The sequence below is a fragment of the Eubalaena glacialis genome, chromosome 9, assembly GCF_028564815.1.
Source record: "Eubalaena glacialis isolate mEubGla1 chromosome 9, mEubGla1.1.hap2.+ XY, whole genome shotgun sequence".
NCBI classification, from domain to species: Eukaryota; Metazoa; Chordata; class Mammalia; order Artiodactyla; family Balaenidae; genus Eubalaena; species Eubalaena glacialis.
In genome coordinates this window covers 109,820,114-109,846,732 of record NC_083724.1, presented here as the reverse complement: position 1 = coordinate 109,846,732, position 26,619 = coordinate 109,820,114, and the positions used below count along the sequence as shown (strand labels likewise).

Genomic DNA, 26,619 nt, shown 5'->3' with positions numbered 1-26,619 from the left:
TCAAATTTGTTAGAATGGCTATTATCAAAAAAACCCAGGAAATAACAAGTATTGGTGAGGCAGCAGAGAAAAGGGAACCCCTGTGCACTCTTGGTAGGATGGTAAATTGGTGCAGCCACTATGAAAAATTATGGAGGTTCCTCAGAACATTAAAAATAAAACTACCATATGATCCAGCAATTCTACTTCTGGGTATTTACCTGAAAAAAATGAAAACACTAACTGGAAAAGATATCTGCACACCCATGTTCATAGCAGCGTTATTTACAATAGCCAAGATATGGAAACAACCTAAGTGTCCATCAATAGATGAATGGATAAAGAAATTGTGGCATATATATATATATGTATATATATATACACACACACACATACACACAATGGACTATTATTCAACCATAAAAAGAATGAAATCCTGCCATTTGTGAAAACATGGATGGGCCTTGAGGGCATTATCCTAAGTGAAATAAACCAGACAGAGAAAGAGAATACAATATAATCTTTCTTACATATAAAATCTTTAAAAAAACCCCACAAAACCCAAAAAACCCCCAAATCAAGTTCACAAATACAGAGAACAGATTGATGGTTGCCTGGGGGGGTGGGGTGGTTGGAGGGGTGGAGAAATGGGTGAAGAGCATCAAAAGGCAAAAAGAAAAGAAAAAAGGACTGTATGCAAATGGAGAGTTAAGAGAGTCAGAGACAGCTCCATGACTGTGGGGTTTAGCACAGGGGTTGGGAGGATTTCCTCTGGCTGGTTTGAATGTCTCTTGCTTCCTCTTGGTTCTCAGTGCCATGGTAGGTGACGAGGCTGGGGGTACCCAAGACCTCCACCAGCCTGAGTCATCAGTTCCATCCAATCTGCCTTGGGTTCTCTCTGGCAGCTCCCCTCCCCAGGACCAGCTTAGACTCCCCCTCCTCTAGTTGGACTGTTAATAGGAGACCTGCCTCAGGCCACCGGCGTCAAGGGGCAGTGTGTAAAATATTTTTTAAATGTTTTTAATTAAAAAAAAACCTTTCCTCAAGTCACACAGGGATTTATTGACTCAGGGATGATTAGAACCCAGAGGTCTCCAGTGGACATGTTGGTATTCTGGTCTGCAATTAAAAAAAAGAAAAAAAAATCAAATATAGGATCTGGTTGGGGGCATTGCTGTGACAAACAGCAAATACAAAAGCACTTCCCTACCAGGCTTCTGGGCCCTCACCAGGCTTCTGAGGGGGCAGCTTCCAGAACACCTCCCAGTTGTGGTCCCCCCCCCCCCACTTCACCCCACCACTACCACCGTGCAGCACAGGACAGGGACCCTTGTTCCCAATCTGCAACATCCTAATAGGAAGTAGGCCTGTGGAGCAAAATGATGAAGGAAAGAAAGGAAAGGCATAGAGGGAAGAGGAGGATGACTTACTCTGCTTTGAACCAGGCTCACCGTGAATAGATTATTCCTTTCAGTGGAAGAGGTTTTCATAATAAAGGTTCCTTTCTCTTTATTTTGCATCATTATATCTGAAAGGTGCCATAACAGACTTTGATGGAACTTTTTTTTTTTTAACAAAGTATTTGTACCTGCATTGTGTCGTAAATGCTCACACCCCCCTAGGATAGAGAGCCCAGCACCAGTGAAGAATGGGGGACAGTCTCGGGCTTGGGAACTGCACCATGGAGTGCGTGGCAAGAGCCCACAGATATCAGAGGCCCAACCCAGACACTGGAGGGTGAGAGAGACGGTAGAGGAAGATGCTGGGAACCCTGAGGGGGTACTCACCAGGGTCCAAATGTTCTATCAGGTAGAACTTCAGGTTTATAAAACAAATGTGACGAAAGTAAATTTATACAGCCATGCTAATGATAATTAAGGTCCTTAAAAAGTAGAGTTCGCAACAGGAAAATATAGTGTGTATCCTTTGCCTTTAAATAAATACTTATTTGTAGTTCGATAGTAAATTGATCATTAGCATTAATTACGTGAATAGGCCCAGGGCAAAAAATCCCACCAGGTCTGTCTCATTCTCTAAGCACTTAAATCTCAGAAAGTGCAAGTGAGTCTGGCAGTCTACTGATTTTTCTAACAATTCAAGGTTTCTTAGTTCACACCCCTACAATACGTGCAGGGCATCCACTCTGTGCCAAGCGGGGCTGGAGGCGCTCCGCAGACTCTCGGGGGGTCTCCTTCTTGGGAGTCCCTGTTCTCTGGCCTCCTTGGGGCCCTGGTCAATGGAGGGGGGGGCGGGGAGGAGCAGAAGCTGAGAGTGGGCAGAAGGCGGTAGTCAGAAGACAGGTGGTTCAGGGTTTATGAACGGGTGGGGCATTTGCCCTGCAAAGGGGCAGGGGCAGGACCCCACTTGAACGCAGATTCTGAATCTCACAGCCCGGATCACAACAGAGCATGTGGGAGGTGCCCTGTCCCCACCTCCCAAAGGCACAGACCGGACCCTTGATGAAAAACCGCATCCCCGGGCATCAGCCGCCAAAGCAGTTTCCTCTTTGAAACAGAGGTGCCCTCCAGGTCGCTGGGCTCCTCTCCTGAGCCACACGCGATTGGCTAGAAGTGGTGAATGTTTACGTCAACTCGACGTAGCTACGAAGGCGTAGCTCATTGGCCCCCGCGGATGGCGCAACCCCAGGACAGGGTATAAAGCTAGGGTCTGGGTGAGTCCTTAGACCGTAGAGCCCTGCCCCGCGCACCCCGCAGGCGGCAGGGACGATCCCGCGCCCCACGAAGCACACTTTCATTCCTGATGGCTCTGCCGGCTGTCACTCCGCGGCGACCTGGAGAGCGAGCGCCCCGCGGCTGCACGGGGCAGCGGGGACAGAGCACACTGGCCGCCTCGAGCACCCGGGCAGGGCGCGCCCCCGGTCCCAGGCCTCGGCTGCGGGGCACCTTGGTTCTCATCTTCGTCGTCCGGGGTGTCCTTCTGTCGGTGAGTCCCCGCCGCGAGTCCCGCCAGATGGCGCGCTCCGTGGCCGGGAAAGGGCGGGGGGGGGGGGGGGGGGGAGGGGGGCGGGACACGGCTGGGCATGTCCCGGCAGGACCCTCCCTGTGCTGTGTAGAAACCATCAATCAACTCACCATTGGGACCAGATTCTCACCACTTCTTTAGGAGGCGAGCTAGAGGCTCTGGGTGTGATTTACCACTATCGGTGTGCATCCTAAAGAAACTCACCATGGAAAAAAATGTGCCTACTTCCACTGCTTTCTCAGGTTGTTTGAGGCTCTTTTCGAAGTTTCTTATATGTTCACAGGAAAAAAAAAAAACAATTAAGGGCCTAACAAGGTTACAGGAATCATGAAAATGTGTACTTTTCATTGTACAAATTAGTACTAAAAATCAGAAAAGAAATAACGTTTTGTATTCACAAAAAAATATAGAATTAGTTTTTAAAATATCAGTTTGTCATAGGTAGGACTCATGTTGAACCCTGCCTGATGAATGGCTCTGGGTGCCTGTAGGCACTGTCAAGTGTCCGTGTAGCCATGTGCATTGTCTGTTAGGTAACTCCTTAGAAGTGGAATTGCTGTCAGCAGGTTAGATAATTTTACACTTTTGTTTAGATAAGGATAAACTGGCCTCCAGAAGAAGGCTGGACCATTTTACCTCACACCAAGAGTCCACAAGTGTGCCTGTTTCCCTACACCTTTGCCACACTAAACCACATGTTAATTCTTTGCTAGTCTAAGAAGTAAAAATGGGGCACCACAGTGCTGTGGTTTTGATTCCTCAGTGCCAGTAGAGATTTTCAAGGATCCATGAGATTTCTGAGACTGGGAGTGGATGACCAGGAGACCCCAGATTAGGCAGCAGTTGGAGGGGGGGGCAAAAATACAAACAGTAAAAGAACTGACAAAAATCTTACACAAATTCTTTCAGACAACTTAAGAGTTCTTCAGTAGTTTCTAAGCCCAGCATAACCTTAATAGTGAAACCTGACAAAAACATTTGAAAAGAAAAATATTAATACCTTTCAATATCCTTCCTAAAAACAGAGGCAAAATTCCTTAACAAAACAAATAGTAAACCAAATTCAGGAATTTTTAAAGAAGAAAACATGCCATGACCAAGTGGGGTTAATCACAGGAATAACATCTGAAAATGAATCAGTGTTTTTCACTATGCTAACACCATGAAGGAGAAAAACTATATGAACAGCTTAACAGATGCAGAAAAAGCATTCGACAACACTTAACCTCCCTGTCATGATAAAACATCTCATTATATCAGGGCAGAAGAGACCTTCCTCCATCTGATGAAGGCCACTTCCTCTTGGAGTCACATAGGAGATTAGGATAACCTAGAAAGGGGTGTGAAGGAATGTTCTGTAGTAATGCTAATTTCTGGGATCTAGATAGAGGGTCTGGGTTTCCCAAGTGTATGCGTTTTTAAAAACTATTTGAATGGTACCCTTAAGAATTGTGCATTTCCTTCTTTGTAAATCTTAACACTGAAAAAAAACTGTAAAGAAATATGGAGCTCAAGTTACTGACATAATGCTGAAGTATTGAGTTGCAGACATGTGAATTTCATCATAAAAATAAGACACTTAGGAGAATGGACAGAGGGATGGATAAAGAAAGAAATATGGGGCTTCCCTGGTGGCGCAGTGGTTAAGAATCTGCCTGCCAATGCAGGGGACACGGGTTCGAGCCCTGGTCCGGGAAGATCCCACAAGCCGTGGAGCAGCTAAGCCCGTGCGCCACAACTACTGAGCCTGCGCTCTAGAGCCCGCGAGCCACAACTAGAGAAAGCCCACGTGCAGCAACGAAGACCCAACGCAGCCAAAAATAAATAAAAATTAAATAAATTAATTTTAAAAAAGAAAGAAATATGTGATACAGCAAATATAGCAAAATATTAGTTACAGAATCTAGGTGGTGAGTATATGAGAGTTTACCGTACACATCTTTAAACTTTGTTGGATGCATGAAAATGTTCATAATAAAACATTGAGGGAGAGAGCCTGTGAGAGGAGAACCAGGAAAGAGAGGGGGGAATAGGACTGTGAAGGCAGGGAAAGGAGATTCTACCAACCTGTGGGGACTCGGAGGAGGCCCAGCCTGGGGAAGGGACGACTTAGAGGACATATGTGGGCTTAGCTGTCCCCAAATACTTGACAGGCTTTTCTGTGGAAGAGAGCTGCATTTTATGTTGTTTAGATCCAGGCAGTTGAACTGGGCTCAACATAAGCTGTTTCCATCGTAACTTTGTTTTTCTTTCTTTCTTTTTTTTTCCCCTTAATTTCACTTTCTCTTTTGTCACTCCCAGGTTAAAGCAAAGTTGCAAAGACTATACAAACCCCCCCCCCCTTTTTTCTGTACCATGTGAAAAATAGCTGCTGACATGCTAGATCCCATAACCGAATACTTGAATGTATATTTCCTACAAATGAGGACATTCTCCCCCAAAACTACAGCACAGCCTTCAGCATCAGAAAACTAATATCAACACGTTAATCCTCATCAGATCCGCAGACTCCATTCAGATTTTTTCGACTGGCCCCGTTGTGTCATTGTTAGCACGGAGACTCATCTCAAAACCCTGTATTCCTGTTTGTTCTTCCTCTGTGTGACTCATTATGTGGAACTCTAACAGCTTCCTTTCCAGGACAGCTTGTCCGGTTAAAGCCAAAAGTTCATGACTCAACTGTGATTCTGTATCCTGTTTTTGAAAAAGTGTGTGCATAGTATAAGACTCATTCGTGAAAATGTGTGTGTGTGTGCACGTACGCGCATGGGAGAAAGAGAGAGAGCCTGAGAGTATTACACATATGGTCAAATAGAAGAAGTAAAGACACAAAATAATGGATGTTTTCTCTAACTGAGGGGATCCCTGTGGTTTCTGTATTCTTTTAAAAAAATTTTTCCTTGCCCATACTTTCTGGAATAAACATATTTTATTTTATTATAAGAGAAAGGAATACCAGGAAAAAAATTTAAGTGTAAGTTACTTGGTAGCACAAAAGGCCAGGGGACAGACATGAAAAGCATGAGAGTTTATAGCTGGAAGAAAGGCCCCAGTTCTGTTTCGTTTTGCAGGCTGTGGTCAAGGGACTGTGGGATGCATCCTGGGAGGGATGAGAGTCTGGAAGCCACTCATGCCCGTCCCTGCTTTGTCTCCACAGATTGCGGCTGCTTCAGCCATGCACATAAGGCAGGAAAAATTTCACCAGCGATTAGCTGCCCCACAGGGATGGAAACGCAGCCTCTCAGAGAAGTTGTGTGTACCAGGTACATTCTAAGACTGATCTCCAGCCCTTACCCCGCCCTTGTCTCCAAGTCCTTCTGGTCTTCTGATTCCTGCAGTTCCTGGTTCTTATTCCACAGGCACTTACTGGAAGTCTTCCATGTGCCAGGCGCTGTGCCAGTGGAGGGCACGAGGCCCCCGCCCTCCTGGAACCCTCCTCCTAGGATGGTACCCAGACAGATGGACAAATGTGACAGTCAGAGAGATGAGATAGCAACCGTGAGGATAATTGAGTGATGGGTGGGACAGAGTCGGGGTTGGTGAGGCCTCCTGGGGATGGTGACTTTGGTGCAGAGAGCCAGGTAGAGCTCCTGAGGGGGCCCCTGGGAACTGTCACCCCAAGGGGCAGGGCTGGGCTTGTTTGAGCAAAGCTAGGGGGCAGCTGGGGTGAGTGGAAGGTGGAGAGGTCACCGGGACAGGTGGGAGGAGGCCACAGACCCTGAACACTGTGAAGGGAGCATGAGTTTTATTTTTTTAGTGAGGTATTAAAGTAAGTAAAAATCTCACTGTTTTATATTGATACATGTTGAAATGATACTATGTTGGATATTGCCTCTTTCTTTTTACTCTTTTTTTTTTTTTAATATACAAGTGACTTGGATTTTTTTTTTTTTTTTTTTTTTTTTGGCTATGTTGGGTCTTCGTTTCTGTACGAGGGCTTTCTCTAGTTGCGGCAAGCGGGGGCCACTCTTCATCGCGGTGCGCCGGCCTCTCACTATCGCGGCCTCTCTTGTTGCGGAGCACAGGCTCCAGACGCGCAGGCTCAGTAGTTGTGGCTCACGGGCCTAGTTGCTCCGCGGCATGTGGGATCCTCCCAGACCAGGGCTCGAACCCGTGTCCCCTGCATTGGCAGGCAGATTCTCAACCACTGCGCCACCAGGGAAGCCCTTTGTTTTTACTCTTTAGTGTGCCAAGTATGAATGTGACTTTTATGTGTGGCTAGTAATGTACTCCTGTTGGCAGTACTGGTCTAAGGTGTGTGGTAGATGTAGAATCAAAAGATTAAAGCCAGGTCAAGGAGAGTTCCCTGTGTGGATTCCACTGATGGCCGAAAGAGGCAGCCCTGTCCACACTGCCAGCCTCTGGGAATCCTGTGGGGATTTACTCACCAGCTTTTCCCTTCCTTCCCAGGGTTCTATATGGAGGAAGCCAGTGGAGATTGTACACCGTGCACGGATAAGGTGGATTACACCAATTATTCAAACACCCTCTCTTCTTGCTTACTCTGTAGGATTTGCAAATCAGGTACAGAACATGTCCCCATGCCTACAGTTGGGTGATGAGATGGGATTTGAATGGAACGGGGAGTCAGAAACCTGATTTCCAGCCCAGCTAGGTCTTCATTCTACCCTGTCTTAGGTCAGTAAAATAAATGAAAACAGAAATTATTTGTGTTACGTATGCCACCTGGTAGGGAAGTCTTTCAGAACATCAGTTGGAAGGAGGGGAGTAGTGTGTCCCTTGACGGAGGGGCTGGTTAGTGACAGCACGGGAGGCCTGGGTGAGTGAGACAGGGCTGGGTTTGAGCTGTGTGGCGAGTCTGGTTCTGGGCCAGGCCCCTGTGAGCCCTGTGACTTCTGCTCCGGGATCTCAGCCTCTCTCAGCCTTCATGACCAGCAGGGCCAGGTGTTGGGAAGTCACCCAAGCGTTCCTCTCCATCCAGAGTGTCTCATATTACACCCCGCCCCACCCCACCCCGGCTCTTGCTCCTGATTTGTGATCTAAAACCTTTTTCTTCCCAATCCTGATGTAATCTATAATGACGCATGGTCCCTTTTATATGCCTCTATTGGTGACACGTGAACAGTGGCTGTCCTTTGGATGGTCTGTGTGTGTTGCTGCAGAAAATGGCCCCCAAATTACTTCCTGAACTGAGTAGAACTGAGTGGGTGGGGATCTGGGTGGTGAAGAATGGTTGAGAGACACGTGAGGGAAACACACCCCCAAAACCTTATCTTTGGTCTCCAGGGGAAGAAGAGAAAAGTCCGTGCACCCCAACCAAGGACACTGAGTGTCAGTGCAAACCTGGCACTTTCCGTAGAGAAGATGCACCTGAATTCTGCTACAAGTGCAGCACCCGGTGAGACATGGGAGCCTAGGGGGCTCCCAACCCACAGAGACCCCCCAGTTTCCTTGTACCCCTTTCTCCGGTTTCCATGCAGCCCCTCCTACCTCCTCAGGGCTCCCTGGTGCCTGTGGGGTCTCCTGAGCATGCAGCAGCCCCTCCTCATGCCTCTGTGTGTCCTTCCCCAGGGCCCCCTTCCCACACCTCCTCAGAATGAGCCTAGAAGGGCAAGTGTCTACCACAGACAAAAGTCATAATGAGGCCATATGTGTGCTCCTTCAAGGTTCCCATAAAACCCGAGCCACCTCAGCTGGCCTCACATCCAGCCCTTGTTCCCCAATAAGATCTGAATCTTTCCTATTGGGGGATTTAGGGGCCAATAGTAATTAGCTCTTCTCTGATGCTCCAGTGCTGGCTGTGATTGGTAGGAAGAGTCAACAGGTGGAGGACAAGAGGGTCCTTGTATTAAAGCTTGACTGGAGGATGAGGCTTGGCTTGTGCCCACACCCTTCTGACCCTTGACTTGGATGAGATGCCCCCTCCCAGGGGCCCAGCTCCTGAAAGGGCAACTCTGAACACTCAGCAGGAGCCCTGGGGCCTGAAGTGCACAAGCCCAGATCCTTCTCCCACCCGACAAGGGGTAGTGAGGGGACCCAGCCCTGCAGACAGGACAAGCCTGTCCCTCCTGCACTGTCTTGTCAGGGTACCCCAGGTGGGAGTTTTCTCCCTCTTTCTCCTCATTTGGCCAGCTTTCCCTGATGGATCCCCTCCATGTCCTCCCTGTGTCTGTACCCAGGTGCCCTGATGGGATGGTCGTGGCCACGCCCTGTAGCCCCTTCAGCGACCTCAAATGTGTGGACCGAAAATCAGGTACCCTGGCCAGTGGGGAGGCCCCAGTTCCTGGAAAGACAGTGACCATGAGCCGGAGACTGCCCACCACTCCCTCTCCCTCCTCAGGCGCTTCACAGCTGGTGATCGGATTTGTAGCTGCCGGTGTCCTCCTGCTGCTGGTGCTGATCGCATATGTTTTCCGGAGGTTCTTCATTCAAGGTGAGGTTCTGGGAGGGAAGGGGGAGGCGCTGGCCCCCCTCCGTCTCCCCACTCCTCCGGTTCCTCCTGGCCTGGCTCTGATCTTGTTCCCCGGGATCCCCCTCCACCTCCCACCTCACCTGCTCCTACAAGGCCAGGATCACATCCGTCCCCCATCTCAGCTGACAGTCGGTCCCCTCTCGCCCCTGGCCAAGTCAGGTGTAGCGGGGGGCAGGGTCAGTTCTTAATGTCTTCAGGACCCCCAGCCGGGGCAGAGAGGTGGTCAGCACCTTGACTGGGTGACAAGAGTCAGTGGAGAGGGTCGTTCAGCAGAACCCCACAGAGATTTTACATGGGTTTCATTTTATTTCATTTTCCCCCTTCTCTTCTCCCTCCCCGAGGGTTCTCCAGACTTGGAATGGCCCGCTCCCTGTCACCAGGCCCGGGGCTCCTTGTTCAGTGTCTGAGCCCCCAGCCCACACCCTGTCGCTGGCACTGTCCCTGGGGGGGGAGGTGCTGCAAGAGGGCCCTCCCCACTGCTCAGGTGGATGCCTCGTCTCTTCTAGGTCGTGGTGTGGACCCTAAGTGCGTGGACAAAGTGAGTTGGTTTCTCCAGGACCTGGTGGCATCAGGCCCCCAGTAACTGCTTCCCACCTACAAGAAGGCCCTGGGTGGACACGGTCCCCAGTTTGTCCTATACTGTTGTCCCTGGCTCTCTCAAGTGGCCTGAGGGCTCTGGGCTGACAGTAGGAGAGCAACTGGCCTGTTGAGAGCAGCTCTAAGGCTGGTTGGCAGTGCTAACCCTGTCCCTCTTACTGCTTGTGAGGCACCCTCACCCCATAACCCTGGATGCACCCTGGGGCATGGAGGGAGTCAGGCAAGGGTGCTGAACCCCCCTTAGCACAGCACTAGGGTCCTGGTGCCATCAGCAGGGCCCTGGATGTGCTGAGTCTGTACCCACCTGGGGGGCACAGCATGGGAGTAGGTGGGGAGGCAAAACCCACAATGTCCCCTGCAGACACTACAGGGATCTGTGGGTATGGACTCCTGAGTCAGTTCTTTGCCTTCCCAAGGTCCTCTTCTGGCGCTCACATCCCTTAAGAGGTCCTGGGGCTCTGGACAATGCCCACAACAATATGCTGATCAACAGAGATTCGCTGATTGATCTGGTCCCTGAGCAGGAGGTAGAAGAGCAGGTGAAGCCGACAGATGTCACGGCCCAGTCCCAGGGGGAAGCAAAGCGTCTGCTGGTGAGTGTGGTGCCCTGGCCCTTCTGCTTGCCCAGGACTGCGGTAGAAACAGGGAAAGGCCGATGCTGGTCAGGTCTCCCATCCCATGGGGAAGTGGTGATGGAGGGAGATCATGGTCATGGAGGGGAAGGGAGCCCACCCCCTGCTATGGTCGACTGGCAGCTCTTATGCTACTTATCATCTGTCCTGGTGTCTAGAATAGCCAGAGTGGTCACTCCCATGATTGTTCAGTGATGGAATTAAAGCTACGTGATATTTTTCTGTGTGATTGTTACATGCTTTTAAGCCATTCCTCATCACGTTAGGAATTTCACATTTATTTCAAAATTATTATTAAGTTGAACCTATTTGAAAATTAGTATTTGTCTCAATGAATAGACATGTTTGTGGGGTGGCTTCCTAGTAGAAGTAAACTCTCTTTGTCAATGTATAGAAGTATTTTTCACTGTACACACACACACACACAGACGTTTGGGGTCATATCATTTCAATAGTTTTGATATGACATTAATATATTTCTATTTTGGTAACAAGCAAAAAACTGACTTAAACTTGTATTTTTTTTGTTTTGATTATTTTCACATGATTGTTGTCTTGTCTGTTACGAGTCTTTCTAAGCAGACATGTTCTTGTGCCCATGAGTACATGCATGTGTGTTTTTTCATTTGGTTTAGTATTTTAATGTGCAGAATTTTATATATTAAGTAATTAAATTTATCGGTACATTTATTTTTCATTGCTCAGAGCTTTTAAAGTCCTTCATCAAACAGAAGATAAGATAAAATTCTCTAATTTCTTAGGTAGGCTTTTTTTAAATGATGTGATTGGTAGCATAGAGCTTATAAGCTAAATGGAGGGACTTCCCTGGTGGCGCAGTGGTTAAGAATCTGCCTGCCAATGCAGGGGACATGGGTTCGAGCCCTGGTCCGGGAAGATCCCACATGCCACAGAGGAACTAAGCCCGTGCGCCACTACTGAGCCTGCACTCTAGAGCCCATGAGCCACAACTACTGAGCCCGCGTGCCACAACTACTGAAGCCCGCACACTTAGAGCCTGTGCTCCGCAACAAGAGAAGCCACCACAATGAGAAGGCCGCACACCACCACAAAGAGTAGCCCCGGCTCGCAGCAGCTGGAGAAAGCCCGCATGCAGCAATGAAGACCCAACACAGCCAAAAATAAATAAATAAATAAAATTAAAAAAAAAAAAAAGCTAAATGGAATTTATTTTGTGATAAATAAGACATGAGGAACTCCCTGAATTGTTCTGAGTTACCATCTCATTCCTTATACTCTATTTAGCTGCTGATTTTTTGAGTATTACCTTAATTTATAAATTAATCTAGGAAGAACTGAGATCTTTTAAATATTCTGTATTTTTCTTATGAAGAGAGGTAGCATTTTCAAGTCAAGGGTTTTATAATACCTCAACTAGATGTGTGTTTTTCTTTGGTAAATTTCTCCTATTTCTTGTTGAGGCTGTGTCTTTGTATTACAAGTGTTCTGTAACCTTATGAGTTTATCTGACTCTTGTAATTCTTTATATAATTTATTGTCTGCTACAATTTTTTTTTTTTTTTTTTTTAAAGATTTATTTTATTGATTAATTGATTGATTGCTATGTTGGGTCTTCGTTTCTGTGCTAGGGCTTTCTCTAGTTGCGGCAAGTGGGGGCCACTCTTCATCACGGTGCGCGGGCCTCTCACTATCGCGGCCTCTCTTGTTGCGGAGCACAGGCTCCAGACGCGCAAGCTCAGTAGTTGTGGCTCACGGGCCCAGTCGCTCCGCGGCATGTGGGATCTTCCCAGACCAGGGCTCGAACCCGTGTCCCCTGCATTAGCAGGCAGACTCCCAACCACTGCGCCACCAGGGAAGCCCCTGCTACAATTTTTAACATTCAACCATCCATCCATTCACATTTAAGTATGTTTGCTAAACCATTAGAGTTTTGTAAGAATACAATCATGTATCAAATAATGACTATTTTGTCTTCTCCCTTCAAATATCCTACATTGTGTGTTTGTTTCACTTATGGCTGCATATGCCCGAATTTCAGAACAATGTTTGCTGGGCTCAGTTCTGGAACCCAGGACCCCTGATTAAGACCAAGGCTGTTCTCCACTGTGTTTTACAGGAACCAGCAGGAGCTGAAGGGTCTCAGACGAGAAGAAGGCTGCTGGTTCCAGCAAACGGTGCAGACCCCACTGAAAGTGAGTGTTTTCCCCGGGCAGTGGAGCACGAGTGGAGGGAGGAGGGACAGTGTCCTAACTGCTGTCCCCATAGCTGTTAGGGCAACTCAGAGCAGGGGATGGCTTGTCACTGGACCTTCGGGACTCTAATTCCCTCTCTGCCCCCTCTTCTTCTCCCCACCCTGCACCCCTCTGTCCCCTAACAGTGTCCCCTCCCTCCTCCCTTGCTGCTCAGGGCCAGGTTGGCCCACCCTGAGGCATCTAAGGGGCTGTGCTGTCCAGCAGGGCACCCAGTGGCCGCAGGAGGCTGTGGAGCACCTGACCTGTGGCCAAATCTGAAGAGCTGTAGTATAACTCGATACTGTATTGCAAAGAATTGGTAGGAAAAAGGACTGTAATATGTCTCATTAACAGTTTGTTGGATATTGATTACATGTTGAAATGAAAATTTTTAGAATATATTGAGTTAGTACCATATTTTATGAAAATTAGTTATTACTTGTTACTTTTTACGTTTTTCAGTGTAGCTGTTAGAAAATACAGATTTGTATTTGGTGCCCACCTTATGTACCTATGGACGGTGGTGTGCACTGCATTTCACACACATCTCCTTGAATCCCCAGTACAGTCCCGGAGGTGGGTGGTGTTTGCTCCATTTTATGGGTTAAATTCTTGCTCCGAGTCTGTCCCCATCTAGCTCTGCCACAGCGTCAGTCAGCGAGGCCGAGCTGGGCGTGAGGTCAGAGACCTTCCTCCCTCCAGGCCCTTGCTCTGTCCCCAGTGCAGAGGTGGCAGCCGGGGGACCTCACTCTCGTGAGAACGGCAGGTGCCCTCCTCTGAGGTCTGTTGCACCACTGTGTCCCGCCCTCTGTCTCCTACCACAGACTGCCTTCTCCCTCCATGACGTCCATCTCCCCTCCCTGGTGGGCCCTCATCCCCCCCTTAGGGCAGGACTCCCTGGTGACCTGGACTCCCTGCAGTGCCTTGGGCACAGGTGAGGCCCATGCAGTGTGGCCTGATTCTCTGCTGATGGGAAGCATGTCAGGGACGCAGAGCAGCAGGTTCACCAGCAGGGGGAGCTCCTGAGGTCCCACCCTGGGGTCTAGGCCTGATTGAGGGTCCTCTGCCCTTTCTGAAGCCTGTCCCAACTCTGTCTCTGTGACTTTCCCCCAACTTAGACCTGAGGCTGTTCTTTGATGACTTTGCAACCATCGTGCCGTGTGACTCCTGGGATTCGCTCATGAGGAAGTTGGGCCTCACGCAAAATGAGATCCTTCTGGTCAGAGAAGGGGTCCGGGTCCCTCGGGATGCCTTGTATGAAATGCTGGATACTTGGGTCAGCAACAAGGGACGGGAGGCCTCAGTCAACACCCTGCTGGACGCCTTGGAAAAGCTGGGGCAAAGATTGGCAAAGCAGAATATTCAGGACCACCTACTGAACTCGGGAAAGTATGTCTATGAAGAGAGCGAAGAAGGCTCTGCTGTGTCCTGAGTGTTTGAGGACCTCAGTCTTTCAGTTGAAGACACTTTTTTATCCTAATAGACTTGCACTTTTTATTTGTATTTGTTATTTGTATTTGTCATTCATGTTGATATGTATGCATTTAATGATGTGTAACATAATACACATCATTAAAGTGCAAACATATTGTGAATCTTAGTACTTTTATGTTTATATATATATTTATATAAGTGAAAAAAGAAATTTTGAAAATATAGTTTCTAGGTTGTTTACGTGGGTTACCTGGATGAGAGCTGGCAATCAAAAACAATTAGAAATACAAAAGGAGGAAATTCCCTGGCAGTTTAGTGGTTAGGACTCTGCGTTTTCACTACTGAGGGCCCGGGTTCAATCCCTGGTCGGGGAAGTAAGATACCAAAAGCTGTGAGGCAAGAAAAACAAAACAAAAACAACAAAAAGCACAAAAGAACAAAAACAAACACAAAACAACAACAACAAAAAAAGCAAAAAAAAAAAAAAAAAGGAAAGGAGAAAAAGCCCACTGTGGGGAGAGCACTGATAGCATCTTCTCCCTCAGAGGAAGTTTGGTCACTTTTGGATGCCTGGTGACTTCTACAGGGCCCACTTTAAACATGTCAATTTTATAGCTCTGTGAATATTTACATTTTTTATAGGTAGGAGTTTACAAGTGAGCAGAGAGTGAGGAGAAGTGGCATCCATGTGCAGCCCTGTATCTGGTGTCCGTGAACTGGGCTGTCATGCCTGGGCCTCCTCCTGCTTATCTAAATTGGCTATTAAAGGATCTCAGCCCCTTTGGAAGCTTTGGCCTTCTGCAGAAGAGACTCACACAAAAATACCAGTTCTTAAATACTGTGAGAATTGACCTAAAATGGCTGCTATATTAAGGTGTGGTCCTTTTATTGCTTTTAAAAAATATCTTTCTTCCATTAAACCCTTCTCCATAGTGTTCCAACTGCTGCACAATAATTTAATGGCGGAAGCAATTCTCAGGGGTTTTTGGTCTATTCCATCTCAAAGCTTTGTGTGTTGTCTTCCCTAAGGTTGATGTGGCTAATGTGGCCAAAACTGGAATTGCCTGAAATTTAGGCACATCAGGATATAGCATGTGGAGTCCACTTGAGTTTATAGAAGGGCCGACCCCTGTGGTCTTGGTGCTATATGCCCCTGGCCCTGATGTCCCTCCCTTTCCTGGAAGTCAGGTGTTTCCTGCCTTTGCTGTTCCTTGTGTGCAGGACACTTTGCCTTCATCTTCAGAGGGAAATATAAATGAATTCTTGTCAATCAAGTGTTGGGTCACTTGTCCCTTTCTCAGAAGACTCCCTTGAGTGCCCATCTAAAGTATTAGCCTTGCCAGTGTTTGTCAGCTATATTCACTTGTTCACAAGCTTATTGTGTGTTTTACCAATGAGAATCTTTAAGAAACACGAGCTTGCATCCTATATTGCTTTATGTCAGTGCAAATATGATACTTGTGAAGTTTTACTTGAAAATTGGTTGTCTGTTCAAGTCTCTTCTCAATGAGAGGACCCCTTCTTGAAGATTTTGTTAGAAACATCAAGCAATACAAGAAAGATCATTAGGTACAAAATACTCATGTGTTTATGAATTCGTGACCAAAGTAAATATGCAATGTTATATTAAAAATTTTATAATTTTATATAAATATGCAATTTTATGAATTCGTGAACAAATTAAATATGCAATTTTATATAATTTTATGTGTGCTTTTCTCCTCCATCCTCCTGTCCTCCTCTAGAACAGTGCTGAGTGACTCGGGTGCAGGGGTGTGTGTTCTTGCTGTGTGACCCGCTCCATCCTTCTCCCTTTTATGCCTCGGGCTCAAGCTCGCCCTGCATGGGTGTGTCTCCTGCTCTGACTCTGGATTTCCGGGCGCCAGGTTCCTGGGGGACTGGAATCCAGCCCCTCCTCCCTCCCTCTCCTCCCTACCCTTCCCCTGGGAGAGGGACCCCAGCCTGGCCTGGCTTCCCCACAGCCTCCCCAGGTGATGTCCCTGGGCCACACCTGGGTCTGCTGGGCTCCCTGGAGGTGCAGACCGGCTCTGACAGAGCTGCTGGGAAAGGGGGGTGGGGCCCTGCTTGCTGGGGTCATTCTGTGACCCCTCACCTGGGGGTCTCCTGCAGCTCCTGGGCCACCTTCCCTTTCTGTCCCCGCTGGCCTGTCTGCATCCTCATCAGTGGGCCCAGTGGCTCAGCCCTGCAACCTCATGGAGCCCCAATTCCCTTCCCCTGGACCTTAGGGTCTGGCCCTCCCACGCACCTAGAGTTCCTGGGAGGCCCCGTGGTCCCACCCCTGTCCCCTTCCCCAGAGCGAAGGTGCTGGGTGCAGAGCTGCACACTCCCTTGGGCCCCCCTCCTGCCACTGCCCCTGCCTGTGAGTTATTACATATTACATCAGGATTGAGAAGAAAAATATTTTAGATCACAAATCAGGAGTAAGAGGTGAATTTATAATTACTTTAAAATAAATTCTTGAAAAGAAATTTTGCCTGTATGAGGCCCTTGTATCGAATCATCTGAATTGTCCTTGAACTGGGCAGTCTGATTGGGCCTCCATCTATATCTGTGTCTGTTAAAGTTTTACTGGAGCCTGCGGGGTGAGAAGGTGAAGGTGTTGGGGCGATATTCCACGGTAAATAGGCTTTATTTCACAGTCCGCTTGGGATGAACCTGAGCAGTTTTGCAGGATACATAAAAGCCCGTATTAGTAGAAATTACTCTAAAACTTAGTGTTTTAAAAACCACAGCCTTTATTACATCACCATTTCTAGGGATCAGGAATCCAGGCCCAGCGTAGTTGGGTTCTCTGATTCTGGGTCTCACAAGACTGGGGCTGCGGTCACTTCAAGACCTGAGTGGGGAAGGACAAGCTTCCAAGCTCACACACTAGGTGGTGAAAGGATTCAGTTCTTGGGGGCAGTTGGCAGGAGGCTACCCTCGGTCTTTGTGCTGTGGGCCTCTCCATAGGGCTGCACACCACACAGCAGCTTCTTTCATCAGAGCGAGAGAGCAGGGAGAGACTGGGGGAGTGTCAGGGTGACTGAAGTCACCGTCCTTCTACCCTGATCTTGAAAGAGACGTCCTGCATTTCTCAATATTTTGTTTGAAACTCTGACAGGGCTGAGATCCTACTAACGAGGTAACAAGTTACCTTGCCACAGTTATCTACGTGAGTCCTTGTGTGTCTGTGTAGACCTGGGTAGCATGTATGTATTTGTATCCATGTATACATGTGTATATGTATGTATACAAACATACATGCTAGCAGACTATACACACACCATCACGTCGTGCAATTTCTGGATCAAGGATCAGACTGTTTAGTTGCCAAGCAAACTTAGCCCCGGTTACCCAAGCCCCAGGTCCCCATGGAGTGAGGGGATAGAGGCAAATGTACCTGAGCATGCAGTGGGGTTTACACCACTGGAGAGGAATCCCACATCATGAAACTCAGAGCTTATATAGATGGTTGACACATCTGTCCCTGCTCTCCTCCTCAGTAAAAAAGATCATATATTTTACTCTGCAATAGAAACAAAGTCTCTTGGAGGAGAGAAGCCTAGAATGTGAGCACATGTCCCTGACAGGGAGGGGACAGCCTCTAAACCCCTCCAGGGAGGTAGCCAATCTCTACCTTCTAAGGCATGTTCACCACTCAAAGAGCCTTTAAACAAAGTGGCCCACAATCTTTGCTCAGAAAGCTTAAACTTTAAGCAAATCTGGAAAATGTTATCATGTCCATTTTATAAATGAAAAATAATAGTATGAAAGGCCAGAAATTCATCCCAAGTAGTAAAGAAGATAACCAGGGTGCACACAGCCTCACGGCCTGGATGTTAAACATTCACTCTGGAATTTCGTTAAATACATATAAACTTCTAAACCCACAATACCTTGAGATTGGACAAATAGAAAATAGAAAATTCATTTTAAAAAATAGATTTCCACAAAAGCATTAAGTGACTTTTCACCCACCCCTTTCCTGTGTCCTGAGTCATCTTTGCCATTTTTGGATTCCTCATACCCAGGTTTTACCATCTCTCATCACTTGTCTGCGGTTCCTCAGGTTTCCTCTTTCTTCTCTGTCCTTGTGGGCGCACCTCATGCTCTCCCTGCTGAATCACTGCAAAAGGTCTTTCATTTTGACAGCTGTCTCTCTCCTCCACTTACCCTTGTAATCTCGTAGGAGCTCTGGAATCTTCCTGATCCAAACCACTTCCCAGGATTTCCACCCCTCCCCATGCCTCCCCCTGGAGAGTGTCCAAACAATGTCTTATTAAGTGGCTTTTGCTCCATTCTCTGAGTCGCTGAAACCATTTCCACACTAATGACCATTTTAATTTACCTGTTAGCCTAGTTAAATAATCATGGATTATAGAAACATATGCACACCAAAATGTTTCTTGTAGTATTATTTAAATGTCAAAAACTTCAAAATAATTAAAATGTTCCCAATGGGATTCTGGTTAAATTACTAGTGTTAACACTCATACAGTATGTTAGGGAGTTATTAAAAGCAATACTGTAGCAAAATAATTAATGAAATGAAAAAATGTTCAAAATATGGTAAGTGGAAAAAATAAATTATTAATAGTATTTACGTGTGGTGGTTTTAAGACAGGTGCACAAATTCTTTGATATTTTTCTTTCAAGTTTAGCTGGACATGGGCTGCAATTAGCGACTCACCTCTAATAAATAGGATATGGTAGAGGTAGCAGTATGTGACTTGTGAGGCTAGATCATAAAAGGCATCCTGGCTTCCTCTGTCTTCTCTCTCTTGGATCCCTCTCTGGAGAAAGCCTGCTGTCATGCCATGAGGACATTCAAGCAGTCCTATGGGGAAGTCCTGTGATGAGGAACTGAGGCCTCCTGCCCACAGCCAGCTGAGAGCCGAGACTTCTTCATTAACCACCTGTGATTGTGCTGTCTGGGCAATAGCCCCTCCAGCCCCAGTCCGTCCTATGGATGACTGCAGCCCAGCTGACATCTTGAAGACAACCACATGGTCACCTGAGCCAGAACCACTCATCTAAGTCACTCCTAATTCCTGACACACATAAACGGATTACGGATTATAGTTTTAAGCTGCAGTGTTCTCAGGCAGTTTATAGGCAGCAATAAATACTATTAGAATATACATGTTACACTGAGAACCAGTCATCATTGAATCATCCCAAATCCACTCCTACTTTCCTCCCTTCCTTCTTTCTATTCATCTGTCTGTATCTAATGCAATGCACCAATGAGTTGAGAGTAAAAATCTAGACGATGGGGAAATAATGGGGCTTTAAAATATACATGTTTCATTTTAATGTTCTACAGCAAACTTGTCTAACTTATATATTAATTTAAAATATACAATGTTCTGCCCTTTTTCTTTAAGAAGCTTTAGTATGAGAAAATTAACTTTTATGTAAATATTTCTCCCAACAAATCAAATATTTATAAGAAGCACTACCTAGAAAATAACTATGAATTTCTTAGATCACAAGACACACCCATTCCTGAAAGACGAATTCCAGCCAGAAGCTCATTGAAGCCATTGTTGCACTGAAGCCATGGTTGCAACCCTCACCATCATTGTCACAATCCTCTCCCTTTCTGGCTGAAGCAACTTCCAGGGGATTTAAATGACTTGTGTCTTTTACTCCCCCTATCCTCCACTTTCAGTTTTCTTTACTTCCTCTTTTAGGAATCACATAGTTAAGGACTAGAACATTCAAAAACCACCTATGTGCAGAATTTGGAAAGTCACTATGCATGTCCAGGGAAAGGTGCAGGCTCAGAAAAGATTGGAAAAGACCTTAAGTCTACACCTCGGCTTAACTCTCAGCACACAGACCCCCTGTGATAACAACAGCAAGAAGGAACCCCCTGGGGAAGGAGGGAAATTTGATCTCTAGAGTTACCACATTACAAGATTTAAGTGTCCAATTTTCAACAACAACAAAAAAATCGCAAGGTATACAGAGAAACAACAAAGTATAGCCTATTCAAAAGAAAAAATAAACCCAAAGAAACGTTGGATTCTTTTCGTCTTTTAGTACTATCTGACCATATGTATGAATAGTCTCTCTCTGTGTCTCTCTCTCTCATACACACACACACACACACACACTTTTACAACTGAAGGTTATACATTATGCAAACTTTTAAAAATCAGGCTACAAATAAAAAACACAAACACATGGAGGCTAAACAATACGTTACTAAATAACCAAGAGATTACTGAAGAAATCAAAGAGGAAATCAAAAAATACCTAGAGACAAATGACAATGAAAACACGACAACCCAAAACCTATGGGATGCTGCAAAAGCAGTTCTAAGAGGGAAGTTTATAGCTATACAAGCCTACCTAAAGAAACAAGAAAAATCTCAAGTAAACAATCTAACCTTACACCTAAAGAAACTAGAGAAAGAAGAACAAACAAAACCCAAAGTTAGCAGAAGGAAAGAAATCATAAAGATCAGAGCAGAAATAAATGAAATAGAAACAAAGAAAACAATAGCAAAGATCAATAAAACTAAAAGCTGGTTCTTTGAGAAGATAAACAAAATTGATAAGCCATTAGCCAGACTCATCAAGAAAAAGAGGGAGAGGACTCAAATCAATAAAATCAGAAATGAAAAAGGAGAAGTTACAACAGACACCGCAGAAATACAAAGCATCCTAAGAGACTACTACAAGCAACTTTATGCCAATAAAATGGACAACCTGGAAGAAATGGACAAATTCTTAGAAAGGTATAACCTTCCAAGACTGAACCAGGAAGAAGCAGAAAATATGAACAGACCAATCACAAGTAATGAAATTGAAACTGTGATTAAAAATCTTCCAACAAACAAAAGTCCAGGACCAGATGGCTTCACAGGTGAATTCTATCAAACATTTAGAGAAGAGCTAACACCTATCCTTCTCAAACTCTTCCAAAAAATTGCAGAGGAACACTCCCAAACTCATTCTATGAGGCCACCATCACCCTGATACCAAAACCAGACAAAGACACTACAAAAAAAGAAAATTACAGACCAATATCACTGATGAATATAGATGCAAAAATCCTCAACAAAATACTAGCAAACAGAATCCAACAACACATTAAAAGGATCATACACCACGATCAAGTGGGATTTATCCCAGGGATGCAAGAATTCTTCAATATACGCAAATCAATCAATGTGATACACCATATTAACAAATTGAAGAATAAAAACCATATGATCATCTCAATAGATGCAGAAAAAGCTTTTGACAAAATTCAACACCCATTTATGATAAAAACTCTCCAGAAAGTAGGCATAGAGGGAACCTACCTCAACATAATAAAGGCCATATATGACAAACCCACAGCAAACATCATTCTCAACGGTGAAAAACTGAAAGCATTTCCTCTAAGATCAGGAACGAGACAAGGATGTCCACTCTCACCACTATTATTCAACATAGTTCTGGAAGTCCTAGCCACGGCAATCAGAGAAGAAAAAGAAATAAAAGGAATACAAATTGGAAAAGAAGAAGTAAAACTGTCACTGTTTGCAGATGACATGATACTATACGTAGAGAATCCTAAAACTGCCACCAGAAAACTGCTAGAGCTAATTAATGAATATGGTAAAGTTGCAGGATACAAAATTAATGCACAGAAATCTCTTGCATTCCTATACACTAATGATGAAAAATCTGAAAGAGAAATTATGGAAACACTCCCATTTACCATTGCAACAAAAAGAATAAAATACCTAGGAATAAACCTACCTAGGGAGACAAAAGACCTGTATGCAGAAAACTATAAGACACTGATGAAAGAAATTAAAGATGATACCAACAGATGGAGAGATATACCATGTTCTTGGATTGGAAGAATCAACATTGTGAAAATGACTATACTACCCAAAGCAATCTACAGATTCAATGCAATCCCTATCAAATTACCAATGGCATTTTTTACGGAGCTAGAAAAAATCATCTTAAAATTTGTATGGAGACACAAAAGACCCCGAATAGCCAAAGCAGTCTTGAGGGAAAAAAACGGAGCTGGAGGAATCAGACTCCCTGACTTCAGACTATACTACAAAGCTACAGTAATCAAGACAATATGGTACTGGCACAAAAACAGAAACATAGATCAATGGAACAAGATAGAAAGCCCAGAGATAAACCCACGCACCTATGGTCAACTAATCTATGACAAAGGAGGCAAAGATATACAATGGAGAAAAGACAGTCTCTTCAATAAGTGGTGCTGGGAAAACTGGACAGCTACATGTAAAAGAATGAAATTAGAATACTCCCTAACACCATACACAAAAATAAACTCAAAATGGATTAGAGACCTAAATATAAGACTGGACACTATAAAACTCTTAGAGGAAAACATAGGAAGAACACTCTTTGACATAAATCACAGCAAGATCTTTTTTGATCCACCTCCTAGAGTAATGGAAATAAAAACAAAAATAAACAAATGGGACCTAATGAAACTTCAAAGCTTTTGCACAGCAAAGGAAACCATAAACAAGACGAAAAGACAACCCTCAGAATGGGAGAAAATATTTGCAAATGAATCAACGGACAAAGGATTAATCTCCAAAATATATAAACAGCTCATTCAGCTCAATATTAAAGAAACAAACACCCCAATCCAAAAATGGGCAGAAGACCTAAATAGACATTTCTCCAAAGAAGACATACAGACGGCCAAGAAGCACATGAAAAGATGCTCAACATCACTAATTATTAGAGAAATGCAAATCAAAACTACAATGAGGTATCACCTCACACCAATTAGAATGGGCATCATCAGAAAATCTACAAACAACAAATGCTGGAGAGGGTGTGGAGAAAAGGGAACCCTCTTGCACTGTTGGTGGGAATGTAAATTGATACAGCCACTATGGAGAACAATATGGAGGTTCCTTAAAAAACTAAAAATAGAATTACCATATGACCCAGCAATCCCACTACTGGGCATATACCCAGAGAAAACTGTAATTCAAAAAGACACATGCACCCGAATGTTCATTGCAGCACTATTTACAATAGCCAGGTCATGGAAGCAACCTAAATGCCCATCAACAGACGAATGGATAAAGAAGTTGTGGTACATATATACAATGGAATATTACTCAGCCATAAAAAGGAACGAAATTGAGTCATTTGTTGAGACGTGGATGAATCTAGAGACTGTCATACAGAGTGAAGTAAGTCAGAAAGAGAAAAACAAATATTGTATATTAACGCATGTATGTGGAACCTAGAAAAATGGTACAGATGAGCCGGTTTGCAGGGCAGAAGTTGAGACACAGATGTAGAGAACAGACATATGGACACCAAGGGGGGAAAACTGCGGTGGGGTGGGGAAAGTGGTGTGCTGAATTGGGCGATTGGGATTGACATGTATACACTGATGTGTATAAAATTGATGACTAATAAGAACCTGCAGTATAAACAAACAAACAAACAAAAAAATCGATTTAAGCATCAAGTTTAGTTTAAAAAAATGACGAAAATATTTTCATTTTCAGTTGCTATTAAGCAAATGCTGAATATATTTCCTTGTATCATTTTTTACTTCACTTATGTATAGATGCACACATGTACATCTGTTCTTGCTGTTGATAATATAGAAGTAATCTCACACAAAAAAAAAAAAATCAGGCTACAAGATCAAATGTTAAATAATGAATTTCTGGTTTAGAAAGCAACCTCATATGCTTCCCGCAAAGGAGTCTGTCAATGCCCCACTAAATACCAAAGAGTCACAGAAAAAGTGACACATCAACACATGGATTCAGACCAGGATCTTGTGCTATAAATGACCGCATGGAGACAGTTGGAGAACTTTGAGTAGATCTCATTATGAGACAGAAGTCATACATGGATGTTAATTTTCTGATTTTGAAGGTTGCTTTGTGGTTATGGGGGAGAATGTCCTTGTTTGTAGAAAGTACACACTGGATATTCAGTAATAGTGTTTATCTTTTCAGCAGCTATTTTTCAAATGATTCAGGAAAAACCTTTTTGTAAGGTTTTGCAATTTTAATTTCAAAGTGTTTTAAAGTAGAAAGTTGAATTTCAAGAAAAAAATGTTAAAATAAAAACAATTTATGTTGAGCCCAGTTCAAGTGCCTGGATCTAGAGAAGATTAAAATCCAGTCCTCTTCCATAAAAGCTTGTCAAGTATTTGGGGACAGCTAAGGTCATGTGTGTCCCTCAGCTCCTCCCTTTTCCAGGCTGGTCCTCCTGAGTCTATGCAATGTCAGTCAAATCTCCTTTCTCTGACCTCACCATCCCATTCCCTCTTGTCTTCCCTGGTTTTCCTCTCTTGGGCTTTTTCCTTCAACATTTCATTATGAACATTTTCAAGCACTCGATAAAATTTAAAGACCTGTACAATGAACTCCCATATGTATACTTACCACCTAGATTCTATAATTAATATTTTGCTATATTTGCTTTAGTACATATGTATTTCTCTCTCCATCCCTCTATTCATCTGTTTATCTAATTTTTATAATATCAGTTGCAGATACCAGTACATTTCTCTTAATACTTTAGAGTATATTTCCTAACTAGAGTGCAAAACTTGTTCAGTTTTTTTTTAATGGTGAAATTTAGAAATAGTAAAATGTACAATTCTTAAGTGTACTATTCAGTGAGTTTTGATATAATGCATACATGTATGTAACCCTAATACACTATCATAGAACATTATCATTACCACAGAATATTCCCTCTTGCCCCTTCCCAGGTAATCCTATTTTTTTTAAAAATAAATTTATTTATTTACTTTTGGCTGCGTTGGGTCTTGGTTGCTGTGCGTGGGCTTCCTCTAGTTGCAGTGAGCAGGGGCTACCCTTCTTTGTGGTGCGTGGGCTTCTCATTGTGGTGGCTTCTCTTGCTGCAGAGCATGGGCTCTAGGCGCTTGGGCTTCATTAGTTGTGTCACACAGGCTCAGTAGTGGCTCATGGGTTTACCTGCTCCGTGGCATGTGGGAACTTCCTGGACCAGGACTTGAACCCATGTGCCCTGCACTGGCAGGCGGATTCTTAACCACTGCGCCACCAGGGAAGTCCATTCCCAGGTAATCCTAATCTGCAAGGCCAGCCCAAGAGGCAATTATTCTTTCCACCGTGTATTAGTTTTGCCAATACTGAAATCTTAAATAAGTGCATCTACGTCAGCCTTCAGTCACTCAGAATATTGTTTTTGAGATTCATCTATGCTGTTTTATGTACAAGCAATTTGCTCTTTTCTATTGATAACTTGTATTTCGTTGTATAAATATACTCCAATTCCATCAAGTGCTTATCTATTTTTTTGTTGATATACCCTGGGCCATTTCCAGTTTTTTGCTATTATGATTAAAACTGATATGAATTGTTCTTTTATAAGTTTTATTAATATATGTTTTCATTTATTTGGGGTAAGAGGAATCACTGGCTCAAAGGTCAGGTGAGTATTTAATTTTAGAAGACTCTTTCAGAATATTTTCATAAGAAGTTGTACCATTATATCCTCCCATTACCAACATAGGAAAGTTCCAATTGCTCCGTATCTTCACCAACGTTCGCTGTTGTTAGTCTTTTTAATTTTAGCTCATCTACCGTGTCTGTAAAAGCAGTTCATTGATGTTTTAGTACCCATTTTCCTCATGGTTAATATATTGATCAATTTTCCTTGCACTTACCAGTACATTCTATGTCTTCCTCTGAGAAATGCCTGTTCAAAGCTTTAACAACTTTGCACTGGGGGGCTGGGTTTTAAATCAATGAGTTATAGGTGTTCTTTACACCTTTTTCAGAAGCTATTTTGCAAACATTTTGTCTGAGGCTGTAGCTTGCATTCATTTTCTTACTGATGTCATATGATAAGGAGAGGCTTAAAACTCTGACAGACTCCCAATTATCAATTTTCTTTAATTATTTTTTTTGCATGCTCTGCGTTAGAACTATGACTAATCTCAAGCGGCAACTATAGTCTCTTAGGTTTTCAATAAGAAACTTTATTAGTTTAGGTTTTATAGATAGCTAATGATCTATGTTTAATTTTTGAGTATGGAATGATTGAAGGGATGATATGCTTTTTTTTCCATGTGGATATCCACTGTTCCATCAAATATGCTTAAATACTTTTCTTTCCTCATCGAATTGTTTGACACCTTGGTTGAAAATTTAAGAAACATACAAGTTTGGGTCCATTTTACAGCCATCTATTCTGTTCCATTGATTTAATTTTCCAATCTTATGACAGTACCATGCTATGTTAATTTACCATCACTTTATAAAAAGTCTTGAAGTCAGATAGAGACAGTCTTCTAATTTTCTTCTTCCTTTTCAGTATT

The 26,619-nt window shown here is 44.3% G+C and overlaps 1 protein-coding gene across 5 annotated transcripts in view; it reads left to right on the top strand.

Moving 5' to 3' along the window:
* LOC133098043 (tumor necrosis factor receptor superfamily member 10A-like) overlaps positions 1-15,952 on the top strand; it is a 39,327-nt gene extending 23,375 nt beyond the window's left edge. Inside the window, exons 1-10 of one of the 5 annotated variants that reach the window (XM_061200701.1) lie at positions 2,675-2,922; positions 6,119-6,224; positions 7,372-7,485; positions 8,209-8,320; positions 9,102-9,175; positions 9,263-9,355; positions 9,901-9,932; positions 10,408-10,584; positions 12,719-12,794; positions 13,952-15,952. In XM_061200701.1, the coding sequence (XP_061056684.1) occupies positions 2,740-2,922; positions 6,119-6,224; positions 7,372-7,485; positions 8,209-8,320; positions 9,102-9,175; positions 9,263-9,355; positions 9,901-9,932; positions 10,408-10,584; positions 12,719-12,794; positions 13,952-14,265 (1,281 nt within the window). In that variant the 5' untranslated portion in view covers positions 2,675-2,739 and the 3' untranslated portion in view covers positions 14,266-15,952. The other 4 variants (XM_061200699.1, XM_061200700.1, XM_061200702.1 and 1 more) reach the window with 4 other exon arrangements.
* The last annotated feature ends 10,667 nt before the right edge of the window (positions 15,953-26,619 follow it).